Source organism: Ovis aries, chromosome 9 (assembly GCF_016772045.2).
Source record: "Ovis aries strain OAR_USU_Benz2616 breed Rambouillet chromosome 9, ARS-UI_Ramb_v3.0, whole genome shotgun sequence".
In the NCBI taxonomy this organism is placed as follows: Eukaryota; Metazoa; Chordata; class Mammalia; order Artiodactyla; family Bovidae; genus Ovis; species Ovis aries.
This window is the reverse complement of record NC_056062.1, coordinates 3,645,101-3,671,993: the sequence shown is the minus strand read 5'-3', so window position 1 is coordinate 3,671,993 and position 26,893 is coordinate 3,645,101. Positions and strand designations below refer to the sequence as shown.

Here is a 26,893-nt window from a genome sequence, read left to right as displayed (position 1 = left end):
AATATAATTTGATTCTCTTGTTACAAGAGAAACTGAGATCTAGAGAAGTTAGGATTACACAGATTATACAGACTCTTCAAATTAGTGTACTGCAGAGCTAGAACCTGAACCAGGTAATCTGACACCTAGATCAAGGCATTCTGCACTCTAATAATATGTCAGGAGATACATTTTTTTCTAATTTTTAGGAGAGTATTTTATATTTTTCTCTTGACAAATCATTTCCAGAAGTCTTGTCTAACCCTCTAGGTTAGTTAGAAAGGAGCTCTTCTTCTGGGCTCCCAGATGACCTCTGCCTACCCCAATTTTAACTCTGATACAATATTTTGACTTGTGAAGTACCTGTGTCCCCTTATTAGATTGTAAATTCCCTGAGAGTTGGGAATGACTCGCTACTCATTGCATCCTAGTAACTAGCTCAGTGCTTGGCACACATTGAATAAGTAATGGAAAAATACTAAATTGATCTTTCCTTGAAATCCTTTAAAGGGGCACCATGATCTGGACTTTGCCTGCTTCTCTAGCTTTATACCCCCAAATTGTGGCACAAAATTGCTTAATCTCATTCTGTGCAATGAGATTTCTGCGCAATCAGTTTCTGGTTGTATGGTTTTGTTCAAACAACCCTTTTACCCACACCTCTCCCTACCACACTCTGCCCTCAAACACACACATATTCCACTGCATTAACTCTCTGGAATCATTTCCTCCTGGAAGTCTTTCCTGATTCATGACTTCTCCCAATCTAAATTGGATTAATCCTATTCTGAGCTCCAGTAATTCCTTGTGCATGCATCTCTACACTACACACATCACATTATGAGGCAGTTCCATAGACACTGCACCCAAGTTCTGTTTTATTCACGTTGGAATCTCTAAGATTAGTACACTCAGGCACACTGATGATTTTAAAATGGGATTTGAACAAAAAGAATACATTAATAGAGAAGGAATCTTGGCACAGGGTAAAGTTTAAGGAAAGTATAGATATGGAACTGCAAATAATTGGATATTCAGTATATTTTCCTAAGACAGAACTGAAAAAAAACTAGAAAAAGGCTTTCAATTGTGAGGCTACATTCAAATCACAAAACAAACTTTTATGTAAAAGGACAGTAAAACACTGTTTGGCAATTTTTTTTAAGAAGACAGTGATTAGGAACTACAATGGCAAGACTTTCACGTAAATGCTAATGTATTGGTTATCATAGGACAAAAAGGCACTTTTAAGCATGTTTACAACACAGGCTAAGATGAAGAAAAAACAGAGGTTAAACTATATTCAAAACCTGCCCCCCAAATGGCCTACACTACAAGGCATCGGTTTTATTCCCAAATTGGTGCACAAACCTTTTTCTTTCCAATCCATTTTTATTGCTACATTACGTAACATAAAATACAACCATTTTAACCAAATTTATTCTTTATTTAAGTACAGTTGACTTACAATGTGGTGTTAGTTTCGGGTTTACAGTGAAGTGGTTCAGATTCTTTCCCCTTACAGATTATTATAAAATACTGAGTATAATTCCGTGTACTATACAGCATGTCCTAACTGGTTATCTATTTTATATATAGTAGTATGTACCTGTTACTCAAAAATGCCGAATTTATCCGTCCCTCTCCCCCACTTAAAACCACTTTAAAAAGTGCAGTTCAGTGTTATTAAGCGCCATAACCACTAAACACCCTCAATTGTAAAACACACGCTGCAGCCGCAACTTCCTTCTTTTCAACTTTGCTTTTGTAACACACTTAGCTTTCCGCACCACAAAAGGTTCAGAAACTAGGGAGAGTGAAGTAAAGGATTATACTTCTCGGGATCCATCTTCAGGCGTCCGTCACCAAGCAGCAACCATAGCAACACAGATACCTCCCCTCAAACGCAGCAACTGAGCGGCGCCCCCCCCCCCACCACCACCCCCGCCAGCGGCAGCTGTCCCTTCCCCTCCTACTGCGCAAGGACCAGGCTCTTCACCCCGGACCGGAGGCAGAAGGTGAGGAAGAGGGAAGAATAAACGACAAAGCGAGAAGTACAGCCCAGCAGTCGCTCTCCTCGCCCTCCTTCGTACCCCGAGCCGTAGCTCTCACCCTCCTCACGCCCGCAATCCGACCCATCCCAGGGGCCAGCGCCTTTTATTGACGCCAACTTCCCGTTCTCGCGGGAGCTTGGGAGCCTGAGCCCGATAGGGTGGACGCAGCTCTCAAAATCTCAGTCGGCGCTGGGTCTGGAACCGAGGCCCGGGAGCGCCCGGCGCGCGGGGGGCGGGGCGCAGGCCGGGGAGGGCGGGGCCACGCCTGGCGAGGGGAGGGCGCGGCCGGCAGGGCGGCCAGGGGGCGGGGCCGCGGCCGGGACCTGTGGCTCGCAGGTACTGCGGCCCGCGGCGCTCCCTCGGGCACCGGCGCACTGCGCATGCTCGCTGGCCGCGCGGGGCTGCTCGCCGGGAGGCGGTTACGAGCCGGCTCCTCAGCGGCGGAGGTTGCGGTGCTGCGACGGCGATGTGAGGGGCCCGCGGCGGGATGGTGCTGACCCGGGCGGGGCCGCCTTCTTCAACCGAGACCGCGGGCTTCTCGGTTCGACGGGCGGCGGCGGCGGCGGAGGCCGAGCCGGGCGAGAGGTGAGCTCTCGACGTCCGGCCGTCCCGGCCCGCGACCCTCGCGACCCTCTTCGTGTCCCCTCCCCGCGGCCGAGTTGGGAGCGGCCTGCTCTGCGCCCGGTCCCCGCTCGCGGCTCCGGCCCTTCCCGGCCGCTCTGGGTTGGAGCCGGCGCCGGGCCGCTGAAGGTCGGCGGGGACGGCCGGCGGGCGCGCTCGGGCTGTGGACCGCGCTGCCCGCCGCGCCTCGGGCCCGACCCTCGCGGGTCCCCCGAGCCCCCGGCCGCTCTTCGCCCCCTGCCCGTCCTCGCGCCTTGCTCCCTGCCGCGCCGCGCCCCTCATCCCCGGCGGCTCCTCCGTGGGAGGCGGGGTGCCCCTGCGTCCCCTCCCTCCTCTGGGCGCCCCCCGGGCCGGCTCTTCGCTCGCCGCCGGCTCCCTTCTCCGCTCCCCTGTCATTCCTCCCTTGGCTCGCTCTGTCCGTTTCACTCCTTCGGTTCTTGCCTTCCCCGTCTTGCGTTAGCTTCTGACAGGGTTTTGCTTCAGCATCATTCGGCGCAGGACTTCATCTTCGGAGGCCCCGGCGCCCCGAATCCTTCTCTCTGCCTTGACTTAACCGCCTCTCCGTCTGACGGTCCTTCCCTTTCTCCCGCCTCTCTCCATCCTGACCCCAACCCTTAACTCTCTAACCTTGATCTTTTTTCATCACTAAAACTGTTGTTTTTTTCCCATTTGCATAGGTAGAGTCTCTTAACTCCTGTCCATTTTACTTTTTATGAAATCTCTGAAGAGTTCTAGTCTCTTTTACTTTCTACCTAAACTAGGTAACTCCTCAGTATACTTAGTTCAGTTGACAGTTTCATGAAATCTTTCTTTCTTCACTGACTGGAAGTACCAACAGGAGTGGCAGTAGCCATAACCTGTTACACTTAACTGATCGAACCTTTAATTTTCAAGAATTGTGTTTACCTGACCTGTCAAGAAGCAGCAACTTGAGGAGAGGCTTGGTGAAAATATAAAGGCTAACCTCCAGACCTAAGGTTAAATTCTGTAGATTTTATTGTCCTCCAGGAAATACAATTGTCCAAGAACAAATATTAAGTGAAATTTATCAATAATTAAAAAAATTAGTTGTTAATTTGATACTTTATACATTTGCCATTGTAGTTGACCGCATCGTTTTTGTGATGGTCTCTGTTCTCTTCAATAAGTGCTAACAATTTTTACTATCTTAGGGAATTAGTGTCCTTACTAAAGGAGAAATTTAGTAAGGGGATAGAAGTATTAAGTTTGTGAATTGGGTAAAAGAACTTTCTAAACAGTTGGGGACGTTTTTCCCCTCCATTTCATTGTGATCAAAATTTGGCTTATAAAAAACTTCTCTAAATAACACTGTAGGATCTTATTTTGAAGGCATCTGCTGAAGCAGTCACTCTCAGTGAAGTTTGCCTTTATTCTAGGGCCAAGGAGCAACTGGATTATGTATTTCATTCTGTAATCTCAAAGCAGCCCACAAACAGTAAATTCTTCCTTATGTTTCTCTGTCAGGTAGAAATTGAATTTTTCTGTTTCTGTAGTACAGAAGGGAAGCACCAAGACAAAAATGTGTAGTTTCTTATTTGATATGATATTAGTATAAAGGTAGAACTTGATGTTGTGAAACCACACCTCTTTTGGAAGAAGCAGCAGTTGTTGTGTATGGTAGGAGGTGATGAACTCAGCTTTTAAGATTTTTAAAAATGATGTTTCCAGTGCAGGTAGAGATAACTGCTGCTTCTGAAGGAAATCTTTGCGTCTTTCAAAGGCGAGTCTTTCTATTTCTAGGTAACTATTTATTTAAAAAGTAAATGCTTAGACATTTTTGTTAGTATTTATAGTAAGTTGATTTTGTGCTCTTAAAAACGAAAATAAAGATTCGTGGCGGACAGTGGGCACATGGCTGGATGTCAGAGGATCTACACTCTTAGGATGACTCATGACATTAATTTGTAGAAGTCACTTAACCTGTGTGCCTCCAGTGTCTCTCCTTATAATATATGAGTAAACAAGTGGCTACCCACTAATCTTTGAAAAGCAAAGTAAACCCTAATCATTTAAGCATGCTTAGGGCCACCACAGACAAAAATTGCTATATAAAACACTTAGGTTTTGTCTCTTTTAGACTGTCATAAGAGTAGAATTGAATGCTTAAATCCTAGATCACTGTAATTTAGGTGTAATTTAGTAGCATGTGTTATAAACGTGGACTAGTTTAGATGAATCTTCATATGCAGTGAAACAGACACTGCCACATTCAGTATGTTTGCCCTATGTTTGCCAGAATTTGACACTGAAAATGTAAAGTTGACAGTGTTTTGGTAACTTCCATGAATTTCTGTTGTCTTACAGTTTATCTTTGTTTCCTGTAGATATAGACATTTGAGAGTAGAGGTTCTTTAGGGGATAGAAAAGCCAAGAATTTCCTTTGATTCGAAGTATTAAGAATAATTAAAAGTGAGTTTTGTGATATGTTCTATTATGTGTATAAATAAATGAATGAAGATGGGAGGATATGTCTGAAGTGAGTAATGTTGTTTCCTTTTTTTCCTTGAGTTGTTTGTCAGGAAGGAGGTTTTGAAATGAGTATGAGTAAGAAGCAAAGTGGTAGTACAGAAAAAGCATTCCTAATGGGCCCAGTGGATTTTCAGAGAAGTTGGGAAGCAAAAGTTGTTAGGCAGGTCTAGATTTTTCAGAAGGAATATAGTGAAACATCTTCACAGTGGGTTTTACCGTTTTATTTTTAAAGATTAGCATTTTTTAATAGGTTCATACTTGGTTGTCAGTGATGTTCTAAATTTGATAACAATGAGCCTCTTTTTTCTTAATGGAAATATGAAAAATGTCAGGTCCTTTTAATGTAGAAATTATAAATCTTTCCATTTGAGAAAAATGAGGCTTAGAGAGTCTGAATTAGAATCCAGGTCTATCTGCTACCAAGTTAATGATGTACTGAAGAAAGCATGAAAGCATAAGCTTTAAAGAAAACATTGTTTGTTTCTTGGAATATTTTTTAGACAGGGGATTGTACTTTTTGTTTTAGGTTCTGAGCTTTGTTCTCTGTTGATGAAATATTTTGAGAAATGCTGGGCAGATCCCGGAACTGGCTGACAGATAATGACTGTGAAATAATGAATTTCTTTTCATGTTAAAAGGAGTGACTAGTTCTGGTTCTCTGGGCTCTTCTGGAATTTTTAAGGTATAAAATAACATGACATACTCAAAGGCATTCTGTGTTGCGTCACTGTCAGGTGTATTTGATGGCATATGAACAGCACGAAAACTTGACGTGAGCTGCTCTTCAATAGCCCTGCCCTTCCCGGGGCGCCTTTTATTAGGTGTCCCGTAATGAACAGGAGGGGTTCTCCTCTGCTTTCTGTGCTTCCTGCAGTAAGTCAGCCATCGAAATGATCTCAGAGGCTGCTGACGTTCTTTCTACATTAGGTTTACACTTTGATTTTCTCATATTAACACGGTTATTAAGTGTCAGTTCTAAGATGAGAAGTAATATATTTCTCTATTATTAGACCCAACTGTTTAAACCCAGATTTTTAAGAAATTAGAAGATAGTAGGGCTTCCCGGTGTGCATTGGTAAAGAATCTGGCTGCCAATGCAGGAGATGCAGATTCCATCTCTGGGTCGGGAAGATCCCCTGGAGGAGGAAATGGCAACCTGCTCCAGTGTTCCTGCCTGGAAAATTCCATGGACAGAGGAGCCTGGTGGGCTGCAGTCCATGGGGTTGCAAAGAGTTGGACCCAACTAAGCACACACACATACAGGAGATGTCAGTGCCTTTAAACTTCAGATTTTGTATCTGTGGGTGTGAGGAATTTGAAATTTTCATGATTAGGGAATAATGTTAATTACATGGAAAACGGAATATAGTTAATTTATCAAGTATATATATATTTTTAATCAACACTGCATTCTGATTTCAGGTTTTCTTTTAGTAGGGGCATATTTATTTCATGGCTTGTTGACTATTGAATCTGTTTCCTAAAACAATTAAGGTGTAGACTTTAGAATTATATAAGTTTAAATATAGGCTGTGAAGTTTGACACTTTTGAAGGTTTTGTGCTTTTTCCATTGTTTTCTAACCATGTGACCTTGGATAAATTTTATAAACTTTTTGCTCCTTTGTTTCTTCACATGTAAAATGGAGTAATAATAGGTCTTTCAGATTTTTATGAGAGTGAGATGAAGTAATGTTAATAAGAGCTACTTGTATAAAAGTAAGGGCTCCAACAAGTTCTCAGTGTTTGTATTTGATATTGCTATTTGGTCTGCATTTGGTATCAACAGGGAAACATAGCTTTTTAAAATATAGTTTGTCAGTGTTTTCTGCTTATCTTTCCTCTGGAAGATCTCCCTCTTACCCTCGCCCTAGAAGAGAAGAACTTAGTACTCTATTCTTTTCTTAAATATTTCTAAATATAACTTGTGCAGTGTGGTGTTTGGCCCTCAGGAGTTTATTGTGTTGAGTGATTAAATGACAGCAAAAGATTCTAGACCAGTGATTTTCCTTACTTTCCATGTCCCCTTTATTCATAGCAATTCTTTTAAGCTCCTCTTCATTGTAAATCACCTTTTAAGATGAGAGATGTTATTGATGAAAAGGTGTTGCATGTGTGAATAATTGTGAAGGCAAAAAGGTTAAAAGCCACCTGAGTGATGGTGATCCTGAGTCAGGAGAGTGCCAGGTGACTTGGCCATTTTAGAGTAGGATGTAATCCAGTGGCGTAGTGTGTTTAGCTCCAGAAAGAGGGAGCTTTCAGAGCTGATCAGGGTGTCAAGACCTCAGTCAATCCAAAAGGGAACTGAATGTAAATCCAGAAACAGGACCATAGGCTAGATATTTAGACTGAACCAACCAATGCAAACTTAATCAATTTAGGTGGCCAGAGTTACACCAGATAGCAGGATTACAGATGCACAACTCTGTAGACGTCACTGGCTGGTTATTCTCAGTTTATGGCTGTCTGGTTTGACTTGATCAAGATTAGCTCAAAGGCTTGAGGGCCTTGAAGGGCCTGACTTTTGTGTATTGGAGTTCTGCTGTGCCCTCAGTTAGTGGTACTTAGGAAAGGTGGTGGCTGAGGATACTTTGTCCAAGAGATGGATCTTCCTACTCTCACACAGAACTTGGATGTTACAGAAATATTATTCACAAAGTTATGAGAACAGCATTCTGAAGGCTTCTGGGGTGCCCTTCTTTGGGACTTCCTGCTTATTCATTGGGAGAAGACCCCCTTCCCCCCCAGAATGGACCCAAAATTGAGTATTATTAAATGGATTGAGTTAGCCTTCTAAAAGGATCTAATGATCTTAGGATCTAAAAGATCTCTTTGTTCCATTGTATTCCTATTTAAAAAACTGTAATTGAAATGTGCCTGTCAGGTTAGATGCCCTTCCCTTCACTGGTCCCAGATCCCGATGTCACTCTCAGTCCCTAGATGTCTGTCATAGTGTGAGCCCTTATCTGGTTGGGCTTTAGCTTGATGTTGCCTCACTTGGTTTCAGTTCCTGTGTGTCTGTCTGAATGTGAGCATCTCATTACATTGAGTGTGAACATTTAAAGACATGTAGGTTTTTGTACACTTTGTCTCCTAAGTGCAGGTTTACTACATTATATAGTGTTCATCTAAAAACCTAGTGAATTTTTTTCCTAAAGCTGAAAGAAAAAAATGAATGCGCTTTACTCATTGAGAAATGATGTATTGATTGCTAATGTGGAGCTGTTCTACAGATAAGTGGGTCCATAGATGATTTTTGCCTTATATGGTGTCTTTAGTACCTAACTTCTGCATACAGCTGGACATTATTATTTGGACTGTCAGTATTACAGGCTCTGAACCCATTTGTCCCATGACTGCTAACCTGGGAATGGGATTTAGAAGCTGGAGCCATTGGCTTCATAATTGACAGAACTGGTCCCTTTATTTCTTGGGTTGACAAAGGGAGTGTCTGAAATCTCCAGTTTGTTTAGCTTGTTTACCCTCAGCTTTAGGAGAAGGAACATCCTCAAGATATCTTTTTTGGGTTTGTAGTTCAAGAGTCAAGGCTGTTGTTCACTCTTTGATTTCTGAGAGAGGATCTCATCATTGCCTGTGGTCTCCAGTCTATTTTAAGGAACCTCTGAGCTGTGCCTCTCAGTTTCAGACATGTCCGTGTCCTCTTTTTAGGTTTCTGAAACAATCAGAGTTCAGGCTAAGTTCAGAATGGTTAGCTGTTGTTTCAGGATGGTGTGGGTGGTACAGGAGCATCTTCCATATTTTTCCAGATAGCCATGCCTGGACTCCCCTTGCAGATACTGGAGGTCTCAACTGATCCAATGCGAGTGAACAGCCCTGGTCTTAGAAGCTAGGCCAAGTGTTTAAGCACCCAGCGCTGTTTCTGGTACAGTTACTGTGCCCTCTAATGGTTGGGGAGGTGGATTGGCATTCCTAGGCTCAGGTCCAGTAGAAATCTGAGAGAGATGTGTAATAAAACATGTCCAAGGAGCTGCATTTTTAAAAATAAAAACAAACGGATAAAATTAATTTGTATAATATATTTTATTTAATCCAACGTATGCAAAATATTATTTCAGGATGCACGCATGCTAAGTTGCTTCAGTCGTGTCCGACTCTGTGTGACCCTATGGACTGTAGCCTGTCAGGCTTCTCTGTCCATGGGATTCTCCAGGCAAGAGTACTGGAGTGAGTTGCCATTCTCTTCTCTGTATTTCAAGAGGTAGTCAGTATAAAAAACATTAATGAGATATTTACATTCTTTTGTGTACTAAGTCTCTGAAACCCAGTGTGTACATCTACAGCATGTCTCAATTAGTAACTACATCTGTAACAGTTTAAGTAAAATACAGTCCTGTCAGCAATAAAGTTATGTTTAATTAAAAAATATTTACACTGCTTCAGTGTTTGGATGTAAATGTAAAAGTAAAAATTTTGAATGCATTTCTTCAGTCACACTAGTTGAGTTTTGATTGTGCAGTAAATCAAATTACTGACCACGTGTGGCTTGTGGCCATGGTGTAGGATGGACTGGCTCTCAAGGGCCCAACTGTCTTTCACACCAACAGATGATCTTGCTTCTTTGGGAGCAGTCTGCCTTTCCCTGAGGTATTACAAGGGGATTGTCAGGTTTGACTGTCAGAGAAATATCTCCTTAGATCTCCGAGCCATTCAGTGAACGGTTCTCGTTTCGTATCAGGGCAGTTCCTGTTTGAGGTTCCCCTGTGACATCTTTGGATTGAGGGTTATAGTCTGTTTAGCTAAGTTCTTTCTTAGGGACCTTGGAAATGACCCAGGGGCCTACTTGAACAGACCTCTCAGATTGCTCTGTTTAGGCCACTTTGCCAGGGCCAACATAATAGAGCGGATGATCAGTCTCAGATAAGTCAGGGTTCCTACAGCTTCACAGGCTCAGATGAAAGTGACAGATCTGAGCCTGCCAGCAGACTGTGAAAGAGGCCGTAGTGAAGGGAGTTCCTGACAGTGGAAAGTTTCCCAGGCACGTCTGGGTAAAAGGAAAGAAGTCCTCTCTTTGAGCTTCTTTTACTCTTGAGAGAAGACAGGCCAGAACTTCCCTGTTTGATGAAACATCTTTGCCTGATTAACTGAGTGGCATGAGAACCTATGCAAAGTCGAAGATTGCAAACTTGGAATGAATTTGTCCTGTAGAGGAATTTGATTTTAACTGCACAGGTTTTGTTTGCTTGTTTTGTTTGTTTTTTAACTAGTCGGCAACATCTAAAATTTAGGAGAAATTTAGGTGAAAACTCTTAGAAAAAACATTTTCAATTTCTACTTGAAAATTTAGAAGCCTGTGATCATGCTGGGCTAGCCAGGACTGTGTCGAGCTGAGTGGCAGTCCTTCCGTAAAATAGGGAAAAGGAGAGAGTCCCATAGAGCCCCTGGACTCTGAGAGTCCTCTGAATTTCTCTTTCCTTTCTCTTTTGTCTACTCTCCATTTCCTTTAGTCTCTTCTTTGAATTTTTTTCTTCTACCATTATGTAAAAATAATTTTTTTTGTGGGGGGATGAAAAATAAATTTATTAGTATTACTCTGTATATATCTGTACCTGTGCTGTATGTTTCCACTTAGGGAATAGTCAGTAAAAAGGGATAAATTGAGAAAAATTAGGCAGCAACTAAAGAACAAAAAGCACAGCAGGATATGAAAGGAAAAGTGAAGGAAATTACTAACAAACTTTGGATTTATACTGGTAATTAATTTTATCATAAAGATTTGTTCATTCATGTCTGTTTCCAGTTTATCAGTGTAATAATTCCTTTCTTCAAGTTGGTTGGATTTAAATATAAAATAACAGTATTTATGGAATTATTGTTGTTCAGTTGCTCAGTCATGTCCGACTCTTTGTGACCCCATGGACTGCAGGACACTGGGCTTCCTTCTCCTTCACCATCTCAGAATCATGTCCATTGAGTTGGTGATGCCATCCAACCAAATCAGTTGTCCTCTGTCGTCCCCTTTTCCTCCTGCCTTCAGTCTTCCCCAGCATCAGGGTCTTTTCCAGTGAGTCAGTTCTTCCCATCAGATGGACAGAGTATTGGAGCTTCAGCTTCAGCATCAGTCCTTCCAGTGAGAATTCAAGGTTGATTTCCTTTAGGATAGACTGGTTTGAACTCTCTGCAATTGAGGGGACTCTCAAGAGTCTTCTCCAGTACCACAGTTCAAAAGCATCAATTCTTCCCTGCTCAGACTTATTTATGGTCCAACTCTCACATCTGTACTGGAAAAACCAAAGCTTTGACTACATGGACTTTTGTCGGCAAAGTAATGTGTCTGCTTTCTAGGATGTCTAGGTTTGTCATGGCTTTTCTTCCAAGGAGCAAGCGTTTTTCAATTTCATGGCTGCAGTCACCATCTGCAGTGATTTTTGAGCCCAAGAAAATAAAGTCTGTCACTGTTTCCATTGTTTCCCCATCTATTTGCCATGAAGTCATGGGACCTGATGCCATGATCTTTGTTTTTTGAATGTTGAGTTTTAAGCCAGCTTTTTCTGTCTCCTCTTTCACTTTCAAGAGGCTCTTTAGTTCCTCTTCGCTTTCTGCCATAAGGGTGGTGTCATCTACATATCTGAGATTATTGATAATTCTCCTGGCAATCTTGATTTCAGCTTATGCTTCATCTAGCCCGGCATTTCACATGATGTACTCTGCGTATAAGTTAAATAAGCAGGGTGACAATATACAGCCTTGACGTATCGCTTTCCCCATTTGGAACCAGTCTGTTGTTCCATGTCTGGTTCTAACTGTTGCTTCTTGACCTGCATACAGGTTTTTCAGGAGGCAGGTAAGGTGGGTCTGGTATTCCCATCTCTTGAAGAATTTTCCACATTTTATTGTGATCCACACAATCAAAGGCTTGGCATCGTCAATGAAACAGAAGTAGATGTTTTTCTGGAATTCTCTTGAAAAAAATTATCTTGAGTTTTCTGGAAATCTCTCTTGCTATGATCCAATGGATGTTGGCAACTTGATCTCTGGTTCATCTGCCTTTTCTAAATCCAGCTTGAACCTCTGTAAGTTCTTGGTTCATGTACTATTGAAGCCTAACTTGATTTTGAGCATTACTTGGCTAACATGTGAAATGAGTGCAATTGTGTAGTAGTTTGAACATTCTTTGACATAGCCCTTCTTTGGGATTAGAATGAAAACTGACCTTTCCCAGTCCTGTGGCCACTGCTGAGTTTTCCAAATTTGCTGACATATTGAGTACAGCATTTTCACAGCATCATCTTTTAGAATATGAATAACTCAGCTGGAATTCCATCATCTCCGCTAGCTTTGTTTGTAGTGATGCTCCCTAAGGCCCATGTAACTTTGCACTCCAAGATGTCTGGCTCTAGGTGAGTGATCACACCATCGTGGTTATCTGGGTCATATATGATCTTTTTTGTATAGTTTTTCTGTGTATTCTTGCCACCTTTTCTTAATCTCTTCTGCTTCTGTTAGGTCCCAGCCTTTAGGTTTCTGTCCTTTATTGTGCCCATCTTTGCATGAAATGTTCCCTTGGTATCTCTAATTTTCTTGAATAGATCTCTAGTCTTTTCCATTCTGTTGTTTTCCTCTATTTCTTTGCATTGTTCACTTAGGAAGGCTTACCTATCTCTCCTTGCTATTCTTTGGAACTATTCTGAATAGTTATTAACTGAATGCTATTCTCTGCATTCAGATGGGTATATCTTCTTTTCTCCTTTGCCTTTCTCTTCTTTTCTCAGCTACTTGTAAGGCCTCCTCAGACAACTGTTTTGCCTTTCTGCATTTCTTTTTCTTAGGGATGGTTTTGATCACCTCCTCCTGTACAATATTACAAACCTCCGTCCATAGTTCCTCAGACATTCTTGTCTATCAGATCTAATCCCTTGAATCTTTTTTGTCACTTTTGCTCTATAATCATAAGGGACTCGATATAGGTCATACCTGAATGTTCTAGTGGTTTTTCCTACTTTCTTCAATTTAAGTCTAAATTTGGCAATAAGGAGTTCATTATCTGAGCCACAGTCAGTTCCCAGTCTTGTTTTTGCTGACTGTATAGAGCTTCTCCATCTTTGGCTGCAAAGAATAAAATCAGTCTGATTTTGGTATTGACCATCTGGTGATGTCCATGTGTAGAGTCTTCTCTTGTGTTGGAGGAGGATGTTTGCTATGACCAGTGTGTTCCCTTGGCAAAACTCTGTCAGCCTTTGCCCTGCTTCATTCTGTACTCCAAGGCCAAACTCACCTGTTACTCCAGGTTTCTCTTGACTTCCTACTTTTGCAGTCCAGTCCCCTATGATGAAAAGGACATTTTTTTTTTTTTTTTTTGCTATTAGTTTTAGAAGATCTTGTAGGTCTTCACAGAACCATTCAACTTCAGCTTCTTCGGCATTAGTAGTTGGGGCCTAGCCTTATATTACTTTGATATTGAATGGTTTGCGTTGGAAATGAACTGAGGTCATTCTGTCATTTTGAGATTGCACCCAAGTACTGCACTTCTGACTCTTTTGTTGACTATGATGGCTACTCCATTTCTTCTTAGGGATTCTTGCCCACAGTAGTAGATATAATGGTCATTTGAATTAAATTTGCCCATTCTGGTCCATTTGAGTTCACTGATTCCTAAAATTCACTCTTGCCATCTGTTGTTTGACTGCTTCCAATTTACCTTGATTCATGGACCTAACATTCCAGGTTCCTGTGCAGTATTGTTCTTTACAGCATTGGATTTTACTTTTACCACCAGTCACATCCACAACTGGACATTGTTTCTGCTTTGTCTCAGCCTCTTCATTCTTTCTGGAGCTATTTCTTTGCTCTTCTGCAGTAGCATCTTGAGCACCTACTGACCTTGGGAGTTCATCTTTCAGTGTTATATCTTTTTGCCTTTTCATACTCTTCATGGAGTTCTCAAGGTAATTAAGAATGCTGAAGTTGTTTGCTGTTCCCTTCTCCAGTGGACCACGTTTTGTCTGAACTCTCCAACATGTCCCATCCGTCTTGGGTGGCCCTGCACAGCATGGCTCAGAGTTTCATTGAGTTACACAAGGCTGTGATCCATGTGATCAGAACAATTATACCAAAGAAGTTCTCACACTGTTGCAAAAGTTCTAGGCTCCACAACAGATTTCCCAACCTTGGGATCCAGCAAAGGAACTGCATACCCCCAGGGAATCTGACTTTGAAGGTCAGCAGGATTTGATTACAGAACTTCCACAGAACTGGGGAAACAGACTCTTGGAGGGAACAACAAAACCTTTTATGCACTAGGACCCAGGAGATAGGAGGAGTGACCCCACAAGAGACTGAGCCAGACTTGCCTGAAAGCGTCCAGAAGTCTCCAGTGGAGATGTGAGTTGACAGTGGCTTGCCACAGGGTCAGTATCATTGACTACAACAGTCCTAGGGTGCTGACCTAAGTCCTTTTACAGAAAGTCACCATTACCCCTACCATAGTTTGGCTTCAGGCCAAACTACAGGGAAGGAATATAGCCCCACCCATCAACAGAAAATTGGATCAAAGAGTTACTGAGCATGGCCTTGCTCACCAAAGCAAGACCCAGTTTTCACCACAGCCAGTACTTCCCATCAGGAAGCTTCCACAGGCTTCTCATCCTCATCCATCAGAGGGCAGACAGAATGAAAACCACAATCACAGAAAACTAACCAAACTGATCCCATGGATCACAGCCTTGTCTCACTCAGTGAATGAAGAAAGTGAAGTGAAGTCACTCAGTTGTGTTTGACTCTTTGTGACCCCGTGGACTGTAGCCTACCAGGCGCCTCTGTTCATGGGATTTCCATTCCAAGCAAGAGTACCAGAGTGGATTGCCATTCCCTTCTCCAGGAGATCTTCCCTACCCAAGGATTGAACCTGGGTTTCCCGCATTGTCGGCAGACGCTTTACCGTCTGAGCCACCAGGGAAGTCAGTGAATCAAGACTAGGAGGTATATGGGTGAGTCATTTGGATATCCTGGAGGGACGAATATCCGAGGCAACAACTGCAAAACTGCAAAAGCCCCGAAGCATAATCTCTTTGGTATGTTTGAGAAATAGTAAGCAGTGTGATTGGAGTCGGCTGACTTAGGAGATGAGGTCAGAGAGGTGGTGGAAGAACCAGGTTCTGTAAGGTCGTCATATAGGCCATTGTAAGGTAGTGCTACTGAACATGGTGGGAAGCCATTGGGGGTTTGGAATGGAAGTAAGACGATTTGAATTATTTTCAAATCATGTATATTGTCATATAGCATTTCATTTTATTGTTATTGTATGTAATATGTGATTATTAATTAACATATGTAATATAAAGGATCATTTGCCTGCTTCTTTGAAAATAGCCTGAAGGGAAGACATGTTACTTAGGGTAGAGGTTAGGTACAGTTGCTGTGATAAAGAGTCATAAAATGAAAGTCTGAGCAGTCTAGATAAATTTGACATCTGTGCTCTATGAAACCATTCCAGAATCCAGAATCTTTCCATCTTTCTGTTTTACCATTTTTCAAGGTTCTGTCTTAATCTGTGTGGTCAATATTAGATCACTATTAAGATGGTATTACAGCTTGTAGAAAAAGGAAGCAATAAATCCAGAGCCAAGAATTTCCTTTTAAACAAGTGAGGCAGACATTACATATCTGTCTGTGGACTTCATTTTGCAGTCCACAGAAAGGGTGGATTGGCCACACTTACCTCAGGGATGGTTGGGAAATGTTATCTTAGGATTGCTGATCATTCAGCAGGAAAAGAAGAGGAAAACAGAAATGACAAGTTGTCAACCACAGTCTTGCAGTTCACCTACTAAAGTATCTTTGTGTATCCTTCATCCTGCCTATTGAAAATACTCCAGTTCCCATTGCCAAAGGAGACAACCCCGGATCCATCCTCCTGTTACATTAATCCAACTGAGAGAGCAGATCCACCTGTTAGATCTGCAAGTCCAGTGACCTGGAGACAAAACACAGTTACTGTTCCTCCCTTGCCCCTCCCTCATACACCTGACATATAGTGGTGGATCAAAAACAGGAAAAGAATAATAAAATTTTCTATTTGGGTAAGCAGACAATGAGAGAAGTCACTGGTTGAGGGTAATGCTGGGCAGTAATGGTGTAGCAGCTCTTATGGTAAGAATGCCTATATTCATTGTACTCTGACCTATCTTTGGTGTCCGGTGTTTCTTCCTTATGTTAACCTCCGAGATCACATCTGAAGTTGGTATTGAAAATTTTCGCAGTTGGGAAGGCATCTAGTTTTCATAGTTAGCTTTGTGCTATGGTACGCTTGCCATCCTACAAGTTACACAGTCATAGGTGTTTGCAGGTTAGCAAACATTTACAAATACAATTCTCTCAAAAATATAGTAGAATTCATTTGTGTTTGTCTCCATTCAGTTCTGGTGCCAGTCACTATGGCAAAATAGTTCTTTCCTGCTGTGGTTCTTAAGCCTGACTTATTTTTTGCTTTCCTGTGCAGCACTTTCTCTTTGTCTTGAAGGCATCTGAAACAGGAGGCATTGCTGAGAGGGATGGCAGCACCCTAATATAATCTTATCCACAGTGCTGTATTTCTTTGTTTCATGAGGAAGTCTTAAAAGTTCTGTGAAAAATGCCATTGGTAATTTGATAAGGATTGCATTAAATCTGTACATGGCCTTAGGTGGGATGGTCATTTTAACAATATTGATTCTTTTAATTCAAGAACATGGTATATCTTTCCATCTGTTTTTGTTGACTTGTGTTTCTTTCATCTGTGTTTTAGAGTTTTTGGAGTACAGATCTTGTCGCCTTAGGTAGGTTTATTCCTTGGCATTTTATTCTTTTTGATGCAATGATAAATGGGATTGTTCCTTTCTGATAGTTCACTTTTGTCTATAGAAATAGCAACAGATTTCTGTATATTAATTTAGTACCCTGCAACTTTACTGAATTCATTGATGTGTTCCATTAGTTTACTGGTAGCATTGTTAGGGTTTTCTAGAACAGAAATTTTAAGATGTGTATGGAAATACAAAAGACCTCAAATATCCAAAAAAATCTTGAGAAAAAAGAGCAGAGCTGGAGGAATCATACTCCTTGACTTCAGACTATACTACAAAGCTACAATAATCAAAACAGTATGGTACTAGCAGCAAAACAGACATATAGATTGATGAAAGAGAATAGAAAACCTATACATAAACCCTTTCTCTTATGTCAATTAATCAGTGACAGAGGAAGAAGAATATACAGAGGAGAAAAAACAATCCCTTCAATAAGTATGCTGAGAAAACAGCAATTGCATGTAAAAAAATGAAATTGCAGCATTCTCTAACTCCATATACAAAAATAGACTCAAAATGGATTAAAGACCTAAATGTAAGTTTGGATACTATAAAACTCCTAGAGTAAAACAGACCAAACACTCTAATAAATCAAAAATAAACAAATGGAACCTAATCAAACTTATAAACTTACACAGCAAAGGAAACCATAACAAAATGAAGATTTAACTACAAAATGAGAGAAAATATTTGCAAATGATGCAACTGATAAGGGCCTAATTTCCAAAATATACAAACAACTCATGTGATACAGCAAAAAAAAAAAAAAAAATCAAAAAACAGGCAGAAGACCTAAATAGACATTTTTCCAAAGGAGCCATGCAGGTGGCCAATAGGCAAATGAAAAGATGCTTAACATTGTCAGCCATTAGAGAAATGAAAAGCAAAACCTCAATGAAATACCACTGCATACTGATGAGAATGACCATCATTAAAAAGTTTACAAATAACAGGGTGTGGAGAAAGCATTCCCACTGATTGGTAACTTAGTGCAGCAATTATGAAAAACAGGCTGGAGGTTCCCCAGAAAACTAAAAATAGAATTACTAGGCAGTGGCAACCCACCCCAGTACTCTTGCCTGGAAAACCCCATGGGCAGAGGAGCCTGGTAGGCTGCAGTCCATGGGGTCGCTACAAGTCGGACACGACTGAGTGGCTTCACTTTCACTTTTCACTTTCATACATTGGAGAAGGAAATGGCAACCCACTCCAGTGTTCTTGCCTGGAGAATCCCAGGGACGGAGGAGCCTGGTGGGCTGCCATCTATGGGGTCACACAGAGTCGGACACGACTGAAGCGACTTAGCAGTAGCAGCATATGATCCAGTAATCTCACTCCTGGGCTATATATCCAGACAAAACTATAATTCAAAAAGATACATGCATCTTTGTGTTCTATAGCAGCACTGTTTACAATAGTCAAGACATGGGAACAGCCTAAATGTCCATCGACAGATGAATGAATGGTGAAGATGTGGTATGTGTGTGTATATTAATATATATATGTGTGTGTGTATACATATGCATATATATGTGATGACATACTGCTCAGCATAAGAAGGAATGAAATAAGGCCATTTACAGCAACATAGATGCAACTAGAGATTACCATACTAAGTGAAGTATGTCAGAAAAAGAAAGACAGGTACCATATGGTAATCACTTATATGTGGAATTTAAAATTAAACTTATCTAGAGACATATAGAACAGATTTGTGTACCAAGTGGGAGGGTTTGGGGAAGGATGGACTGGGAGTTTGGGGTTAGTAGATACAAGCGATTACATATAGGGTAGAGAAACAACAAGGTCCTGCTGTATGGCATAGGGAACAAATAATACTCATTATCTTGAGATAAATCATAACGGAAAACAGTGGATATATGTGTGTATAACTGAGTCACTTTACTATACCATAGAAGTTAACACAATGTTGTAAATCAACTATACTTCAATAAAAAATAGAAAGAAACTACAATGAGGTATTGTCTCACACCAGTCAGAATGGCCATCATCAGTAAATGTTTGCAAGGGCATGGATTAGAGGGAACCCTTCTACAGTGTTGGTGCGAATGTAAATTGGTACAGCCACTATAGAGAACAGTATGTAGTTTCCTTAAAAATAATAGAGTTACCATATGATCCAGCAGTCCCACTTCTGCACATACATCTGGAAAAGATGAAAACTCTTAATTTGAAAAGATGCCTGCAACTCACTGTTCATAGCAGCACTGTTTATGGTAGTCAAGACATAGAAGCAACCTAAATGTTCATCAACAGATAAATGGACAAATATGTGGTACATATATACATTGGCATATGCGGTTCAGTTCAGTCACTCAGTCGTGTCCAACTCTGTGACCCCATGGACTGCAGCACACCAGGCCTCCCTGTTGATCACTGATTCCCAGAGTTTACCCAAATTCATGTCCAGTGACTTGGTGATGCCATAAAAAATAATGAAATAATGCCATTTGCAGACATGGGTGGACCTAGAGATTATCATATTAAGTGAAGTAAGTCAGATAGAGGAAGACAGATAATCATATGGTATCTCTTATATGCGGAATCTAAAAAAGAAAAAATACAAATGAACTTACTCACGAAACAAAAATAGACTCACATAGAAAACAAATTTATCGTTACCAAAGGGGAAATGTTGGGGGAAAAGGAATAAATTAGGAGATTGGGATAGGAGATAAAAAAACCACTATATATAAAATAAATAACAAGGACCTATTGTATAGCACAAGGAACTATATTCAATATCTTGTAAGGAATTATAATGGAAAAGAGTCTGAAAAGGAATATATATGTAATTGAATCACTTTGCTGTATGCCTGAAATGAATACATTTTAAATCAACTATACTTCAATAAAAAGTTTGTTTGGAAGAAATGTCTTAATAGAAGTCTTTGGGAATCTTATCTCCTGATAATGCAAATATTGAAGGAGTTGAGTACAGGGACCCATTTCTACTCTATTTTTTTCCATCTTTCATTGCCAACTGGCCAGTTCTTGCCTGAGTAAAGGCAGCAAAGAACCACTGGCACACATGAACCTTGTGGTTCTTTTCATATTCTTACCTTGAAGTTCTCAGGTTTTTATGGGCACCACGTTCTGTAAGTTACTGTCGGCAACAGTTTCTGGCATGTTTTGCTCCAATATAACCAGGGTCACCATTATTTTCTTAATAGTTCTGTGTGTGACTCTGTTGCCTGCTACCCAGTGACTTAGCCAGTGCCACATATTTTAGAATTTTGTTAGGACAGTTCTCTAATTCTGGTATTAATTTCTGTATTGAAGAACAGGCTGCTGTAAAGGGATACAAAAGTGAAATAGCTTAAATGAGGAAAAAATATATTTCTTCCTCAGGTAACAGGCCTACTGGTAGAGGTGATAGAGATGCTATGTTCCATGAAGGAAATGAAGACGTGAGAGGTAAACTACCAAAATGTTGCATTTGGACTAAGATCCTAAGCCTTGTTTTAGTCATTGTGCTGTACTTAATCTATATTAATCTCTTCCTGGTGGCTAGTGAGCTTTTTGAGGTGTCGGGAACTTACCTGGGCCTTGACCTCTTGCATTTGCTAGCTTATAGTAAGTGTTTAGTAAATGAATGAATGAATGAATACCTATTTTTTTCTGAGTAAGTTAAGGCATAGAGATCTAACCAAACTTGACACACAGTCAGGGCTAGAACACAAGAATACATGTACAGGAGAAGCTGTCTTAGAGAAGAGACTACTTCCATGAACAGGAAATATATAAAGGCAGTATCATTTTGATCTCCTTACAAATAGTTACTGTAAAAATCTTTTGATGTGATTATTAAGCTTTAACAATTAAGGAAGGTGGTAAAGTCTATATATACATGATGGAAAGAAGAAAAAAATCTGTGAAGTGTGAATGTGGTCTTCATTCTAACATTTTTAGTACCTAAAATAATTATACCAAAGGCAAAAGACTTTTTTAAAATTTAAGCAATAAATATTTGGAGTGAAAAAAACTATCCACAGTGTATCCAGGCACCTTTTTGGTCAAAATATTTTAAATAGCTCATAGCATATGTGTGTATGTATATACACACACGTTTCATATCTATTTATCTGTGTGTGAAGTTTCAGAAATCATTTCTTCTTCCAAGGGAATGACATATTTTAAAATGATGAGTTCTACATCTTAAAAATTGATAAGCTTAGGACTTCCTTGGTGGTTCCAGTGGTTGGGAATCCACCTGCCAGTGCAGGGGACACAGGCTCGGTTCCTGGTCCAGGAAGGTTCCGCATGCTGTGGGGCAGCTAAGCCATGTGTGAAAACTGCTGAGCCCACATGCCTAGAGCCTGTGCTCCACAGTGAGAAGCCCGTGCACCGCTACTAGAGAGTAGCTCTCACTTGGCGCAACTAGAGAAACCTACGCACAGCAGCAAAGACCCAGCACAGCCAAAAATAATAAATAAACAGAAAATTCTTAAAAAAGTGAAAAGCTTATACTGTTTTGGGTATTTCATGAGGATTGTTTCTGAACCACTGAACTAAGAAAATACTCCTCTATTTATTATTGTACTTTGAAGTGTACACAAGTGAATCATAACAAAGATAATAGTTACTATTGATGTGTGAAACTGAATGAAAACAAATCTCTAACCCTTATTCCTAAGCCTTACGGAGGATATGGATCTTTTGGATAAATTGAAAGTACTAAGTAACTAAAAAAGCATAGGTTTCCTTAAAATGGACATTTGCATGCCTCCTATTTTGTTTGAGATGTTATTTTTTCTTTCTCATAGGGGGAACGCTATTATTTTAGCAAGAATCACTAACTGGAAGTGCAGCATTGGTTATTTAATGATATTAAAATGAAGTTTTGATCAGCAGAGGTAAGACTATGGCATTTCTTTTGCATTTAATTCATAATAGATCAAAATATTTGCTAGATTTCGATGAAGAACTGTTTTAAGAAATGCGAAGGGTCAATATTATCCCACCTGCAAATAACAAGTTAGCCTTCCCAAGCACCACGGATGTCAGCAGAAGACTCAAGACTCCTCCTGGGTCAGAGAAAAGGACAGTTTGTATGCGGGGCAGTAGCAGTGGCTAGAGTATGAGGCAGCCTGCATCAGAGTAGTTTGTGTTACATGAGAGGACGCCTGAGCTGAGGTACCTGAATCTTTCGTGAGGGACAGTGAGCCTGCTGATTTATGCCTCAGAGGAGACTTTATCACACGGGACAGTAAAAAGATTTGCCCTTAACTCCAGTATGAGACACTGTCCCTGATTCCTGATGCTCTGCTAAACGTGTCCTTGAAAAATAGTCTGAAATAAAGGCAGTCAGTGTCTCTGCTTGCAAGACGTGCAGAAACATAAGGACTCTCAGAACTGTCTTTCGACACTTTCTTACTACATCAAATTGCTTTTTAAAGTATGTATTATTGATAAGGATGATTGCAGTGATGCTTTTTGAAATGGTGTGAAGATGGAAACTATTGAAACCTAACAATAGGAGATTGTTTAAATTATAATATCACAGTATAATAGTTATTAACATAGATATTGGTAAAAATAAATGAAATAAGCAGATTAAATTAAATGTATACGTAATTTGATCCTACTTTTATAGAAATTGTACAAATACACACACATATAAAGAATATATACCAAGTATGTATTTCAATGGATAGAATTATAAATGTTTTCTTTTTTGCTTGTCTCTCTCTTTTGACCTCTTGAAAATGAACACTTTAGACTTTCGTAATGAAGGGAAAATTGTTTTTAATTAAAAAATGAGCAGTCATTTAAGAACTTCACCTGACAGATAAAAGGCTTCATAAGTTTAAATGGGAATTAAAGAATGCCAATTCTTTTTTTGACTCTGAGTTGCCTTTATGTGAAGTGCAGTGTAGAACTAGAAGAGAATAATTAGGTAACTTAATTTTTCTCTTAAAAAGTTACTTTTTACCTATGATAAAGTCCAGAGTTACTTTTAACAATTTGCTGTGTTATTTATTATCGCATAGTTGTCACAAAGAGAAACAAATCTTAGAAAAGCATTCAAACCGGGCAGATCTTCTAGGGTAGTGCTATTTAGTATTTCCTTAGTACATATGTATAGTGAGTACCTACGTATAGATTCTGGTTCTGTACAGTCAGATCATGCTAAGTTAGGAGCACTAAATGAATTGTCTTCATATTTATTTCCTGCCTGTGTATCATACTCTGAAATATGTTTAGTGTTAGTGATTTTGTAAGTTGGCATTTTTTTGTGCTTCTCATGATTTTTTTCCCCTACTTTAACCAAGGTGCTGTTACCAGATTTGTCTTCTGAGTATAAACTGAAAATGACTGAAGTTCAAGCAATGGTAGAATTCTCCGTGGAGCTAAACAAGTTCTACAATGTGGATTTATTTCAGAGAGGGTTTGTATTTTAATGTGAAAATTATGTATTTTGCATAAGATACATTGTACAGTTTTCATTTAAATTTAAGTACATACTTTTGTTTGAGCATATATAAAGAAAATAATGAGCTATGTTCAAGGATTTTCTTAGTGAAATGTTATTTCTAAATAAATGAGTATTATTCCTATGGATTTAATGAAGATTCTGGATATATTTAACTTATGTTTATGAATTTGTGCTGAGCATTGCAAGGACTTCACTGAAAATTGATAAGAAAGATTTCATTTCTGCTTTTTTAAAAGATGACAGTGTGTGGGCTTTCAAAAAAGCGGAATATACACACACAATATACATACACAAAATAGCTGAGTAGGAATACAAAATGATGAGTCTTTAAAAAGTATGTATAGAAAGTGCTCTAGGAATCAGAAGCGAAAGACCTCTTTCTGGGCTAGCATATCAGGAAAGGCCCATGACAGGGGGATAGGGTCAAAGCATGGATAAGAGTGATAAGGAGAGGGAAAGGTGAAAGACCCTCTTGGTGGGAGAAAACATTGTGAATCCAGTCCTGGAAACAAGAATGAGCATGTTATTTTAGAGTCCTGAGAGGCTGGATATTTTCTGGTAGAACTGCAGAAGAAAAGACAGCAGAGGAGAGGTTATGTTGTGAAGGGCTTTTGTTGTCTGGAGAAGAGTTGATACCAGGGATTGGGGTAGCCACTGGTGGTTTCCAGGAACGGATGACATGGTCACCATTATTACAGTTAGTACTTACTGGCATATGGAGAGCATGATGATACTGAATGGATGGTCCAGCAGAAGAAACAGAGGCCCAGGGACAGGGTAGAGGGGCTCATAATATCTCAGGACATAAACCTGAGTCTCTACGCTGGGGATGGTAGTGGTGGGGCCATGACTGGGGAGATGATGAAATAAATAATCCTATTGTTGATTGTTTATTCGGCTTTGCCATCTTGTTGAAAAAACAAAAACAGCTGTGGTCTGCTCCACATGGTCTCTCACCCATCAGCAGAACAGCCTGGGTTGCCCCCCTGGCAGAGGGGCCATCCAGGAGAGCAACCAGAAGGTGCAGGGACCCGCACTGACACAGAGCCTTCCCAGGGCTTGGCTGGGGGCTCTTTGGCCAGTGAAACCTCTGTAAAACTTGATGGGAATTCTGCGTGTCTGGTATGGTTGATTCCATGCTCTGAAACCCATACCCACAGTTGTTTAGTGAGACATGACTGCTCTCTAGATGAATCACTACTGTGTGGAGATCAGAATTCTGTGGGATCCTGCATTTGAACTTCCTGAAAGCCGTTTGTCAGGCTGAAAATGTCTACTTAGACACTGCCCTTAGCTCTTTTGGAGATCTTAAGAAAGGGATTTACAGCTACACCCTTGGTTAGATCTTTGTATGAAGTTTTATTTTCCAAACCAGGAAGTCTTGATTCCTCTCTGTTTTCTCTAGATTCAGCTTATAAAATGACCAGGTGTTTCTTTAGCTCATCTCTTTCTTGCAGAACCTTATTGTACTTGACTCAGAGCAACCAAGTGACATTTTCAGCATTCTGCCAGAAAATTAGCTTGCTCAAGCCAAAAAGTTTCTTTTAGATACAGTCTAACTTCTTTTAAGTTATTGTTTGAAAGCATAGTCACCAAAAATTTATCACTGCAAAACATGGGTCACTGTTTTTTTAAGTCTCATATAGTTTCCTCATTATTTTTCTTGCCTTTGTAACTGTAACTACTATTTTGGTCCCAAAGTCAATGACATGTATTTTGTTTCTATTAGTACCAATTTCTGTATTAGTTATTTATTACCACAGTAATGCAGCTAACAAAAAACCCAAAGCCTCAGTGGCATCCCAACGGTAAACATTTATTTCAGTTCACAGATCTGTGGACCAGCTGGATGGTTGTGCTGATCTGGGTTGGCTGGGCTCACTTGCAGTCGGCTGGCAGGGAGCTGTGTGGTATAGAACGGACTCACCTGGGTGCACTCAGCTCTGCTCTGTCACCTGTCATCCTGCAGTGTTGTTATCACCGAGGAGGCAGGAGTCCAGAGAGACAGAGAAACCTTACAAAAAGACCTAGGCTTGGCACTAGCTCACTGTCTTCTCTGCCACAGCATACTGCCTAAAACAAGTGGTCAGGCCAGCCCAAAGGGATGGGGACCTCCAACCCACTTGTTGTTGAAAATCTTACTGTGAGAGGCATGGATACGAGGATGGGTGAAAAAAAAAAATTGAGGACCTTTAAAAGTCAGTCTCCCACATACTTTAATGTTTTTTGGGGATTGTTATTGATTTCTGTGAGACCTTCTGAGGTTATTAAGTGAAAGTGAAAGTTGCTTAGTTGTGTCTGACTCTTTGTCACTCCATGGACTACACAGTCCATAGAATTCTCCAGGCCAGAATACTGGAGTGGGTAGCCTTTCCCTTCTCCAGGAGATCTTCCCAACTCAGGGATCAAACCCAGGTCTCTTGCCTTGCAGGTGGAGTCTTTACCAGTTGAGCCACCAGGGAAAGCCAAGAATACTGGAGTGGGTAGCCTATCCCTTCTCCAATGGGTCTTCCTGACCCAGGAATCAAACCGGGGTCTTCTGCATTGCAGGTGGATTCTTTACCACCTGAGCTATGAGGTTATTAAGAGTAGGATTTAATGACTGATTCCATGTGGAGGATATTACAGAGACAGAAAAAACATTAAAAAATATGTATGTGGAGGTATGTCTTTAATGATGTCGAGGATTACTTTGAAATAGCTCAGCAAAGAAAAAAATTGCATATGAATCATATATGGCAAAATCTTTTTCATTGGTGGAAAATGGGCAGTGGGGGTTGAGTTCACTGCTCTACTTTTTACAAATTTGGAATTTTTAATAAAAAATTTAAATGATAATGCTGAAGTTTTGCATCACATTGACTTGGACAATATTAGTGATACTGATGTACATAATGAAGTTACAAGGGATCGTAGTGTGGAATTTAAGGTTGGTTCATTTTGTTAGGTTGGGTGTGAGGTAAGATCCAAGTAGAGACAGTTCATAATTGAAGATATGGAACTGGAAATACGGTCTAAGTGAATTGCTCTTCCATCTTACTGTCAGCCATCATAAGCATAGCATGTATGATTGCTGCTTTCATTTATTTTTTGTTATTCTGCAATCTAGTTTCCACATCCATTGAGGACTCTTGAAGAATGTAGTTACTGATCTTTGAAAAATCTAGAAATTAGAGGCTTATTGTTTTTAGATATATTACTTGACTTGTTTATTTGTAAGAATGTTTTCAAGGATATAATTTAGTCTTTTTTCTATTCTGATTTAATTAGTTCCTACCTTTTAAATCTTTTCTTTATGCTTCTTATTGAGCCTTTACTGCCTTTGCCATATAAGTCAGTTAACTTGGAGCTTGTGTTTGCTGTTAAGTAACTGTCAGCTTTGGTATATAAATAGATACATTTATCTAAATTTATATTTAAATGCTAGGAAATAAAATATGTCTTTTCCAGTTTATGTTCTGTATGTGAAATGACTTTTTAGGAGACTGAG

At 40.2% G+C, this 26,893-nt stretch overlaps 1 protein-coding gene across 9 annotated transcripts in view; it reads left to right on the top strand.

The window, feature by feature from the left end:
• The first annotated feature begins 2,419 nt into the window (after positions 1-2,419).
• The window catches only part of FAM135A (family with sequence similarity 135 member A), a 159,736-nt gene continuing 135,262 nt past the window's right edge, over positions 2,420-26,893 (top strand). For 4 of the 9 annotated variants that reach the window (XM_042253845.2, XM_042253843.2, XM_042253844.2 and 1 more), the window contains exons 1-3: positions 2,420-2,618; positions 21,731-21,820; positions 23,240-23,355. In XM_042253845.2, the coding sequence (XP_042109779.1) occupies positions 23,279-23,355 (77 nt within the window). In that variant the 5' untranslated portion in view covers positions 2,420-2,618; positions 21,731-21,820; positions 23,240-23,278. Of the gene's footprint in view, positions 2,619-16,882; positions 16,914-20,315; positions 20,382-21,730; positions 21,821-23,239; positions 23,356-26,893 lie in introns of all 9 variants that reach the window. The other 5 variants (XM_060419929.1, XM_012183396.4, XM_060419930.1 and 2 more) reach the window with 3 other exon arrangements.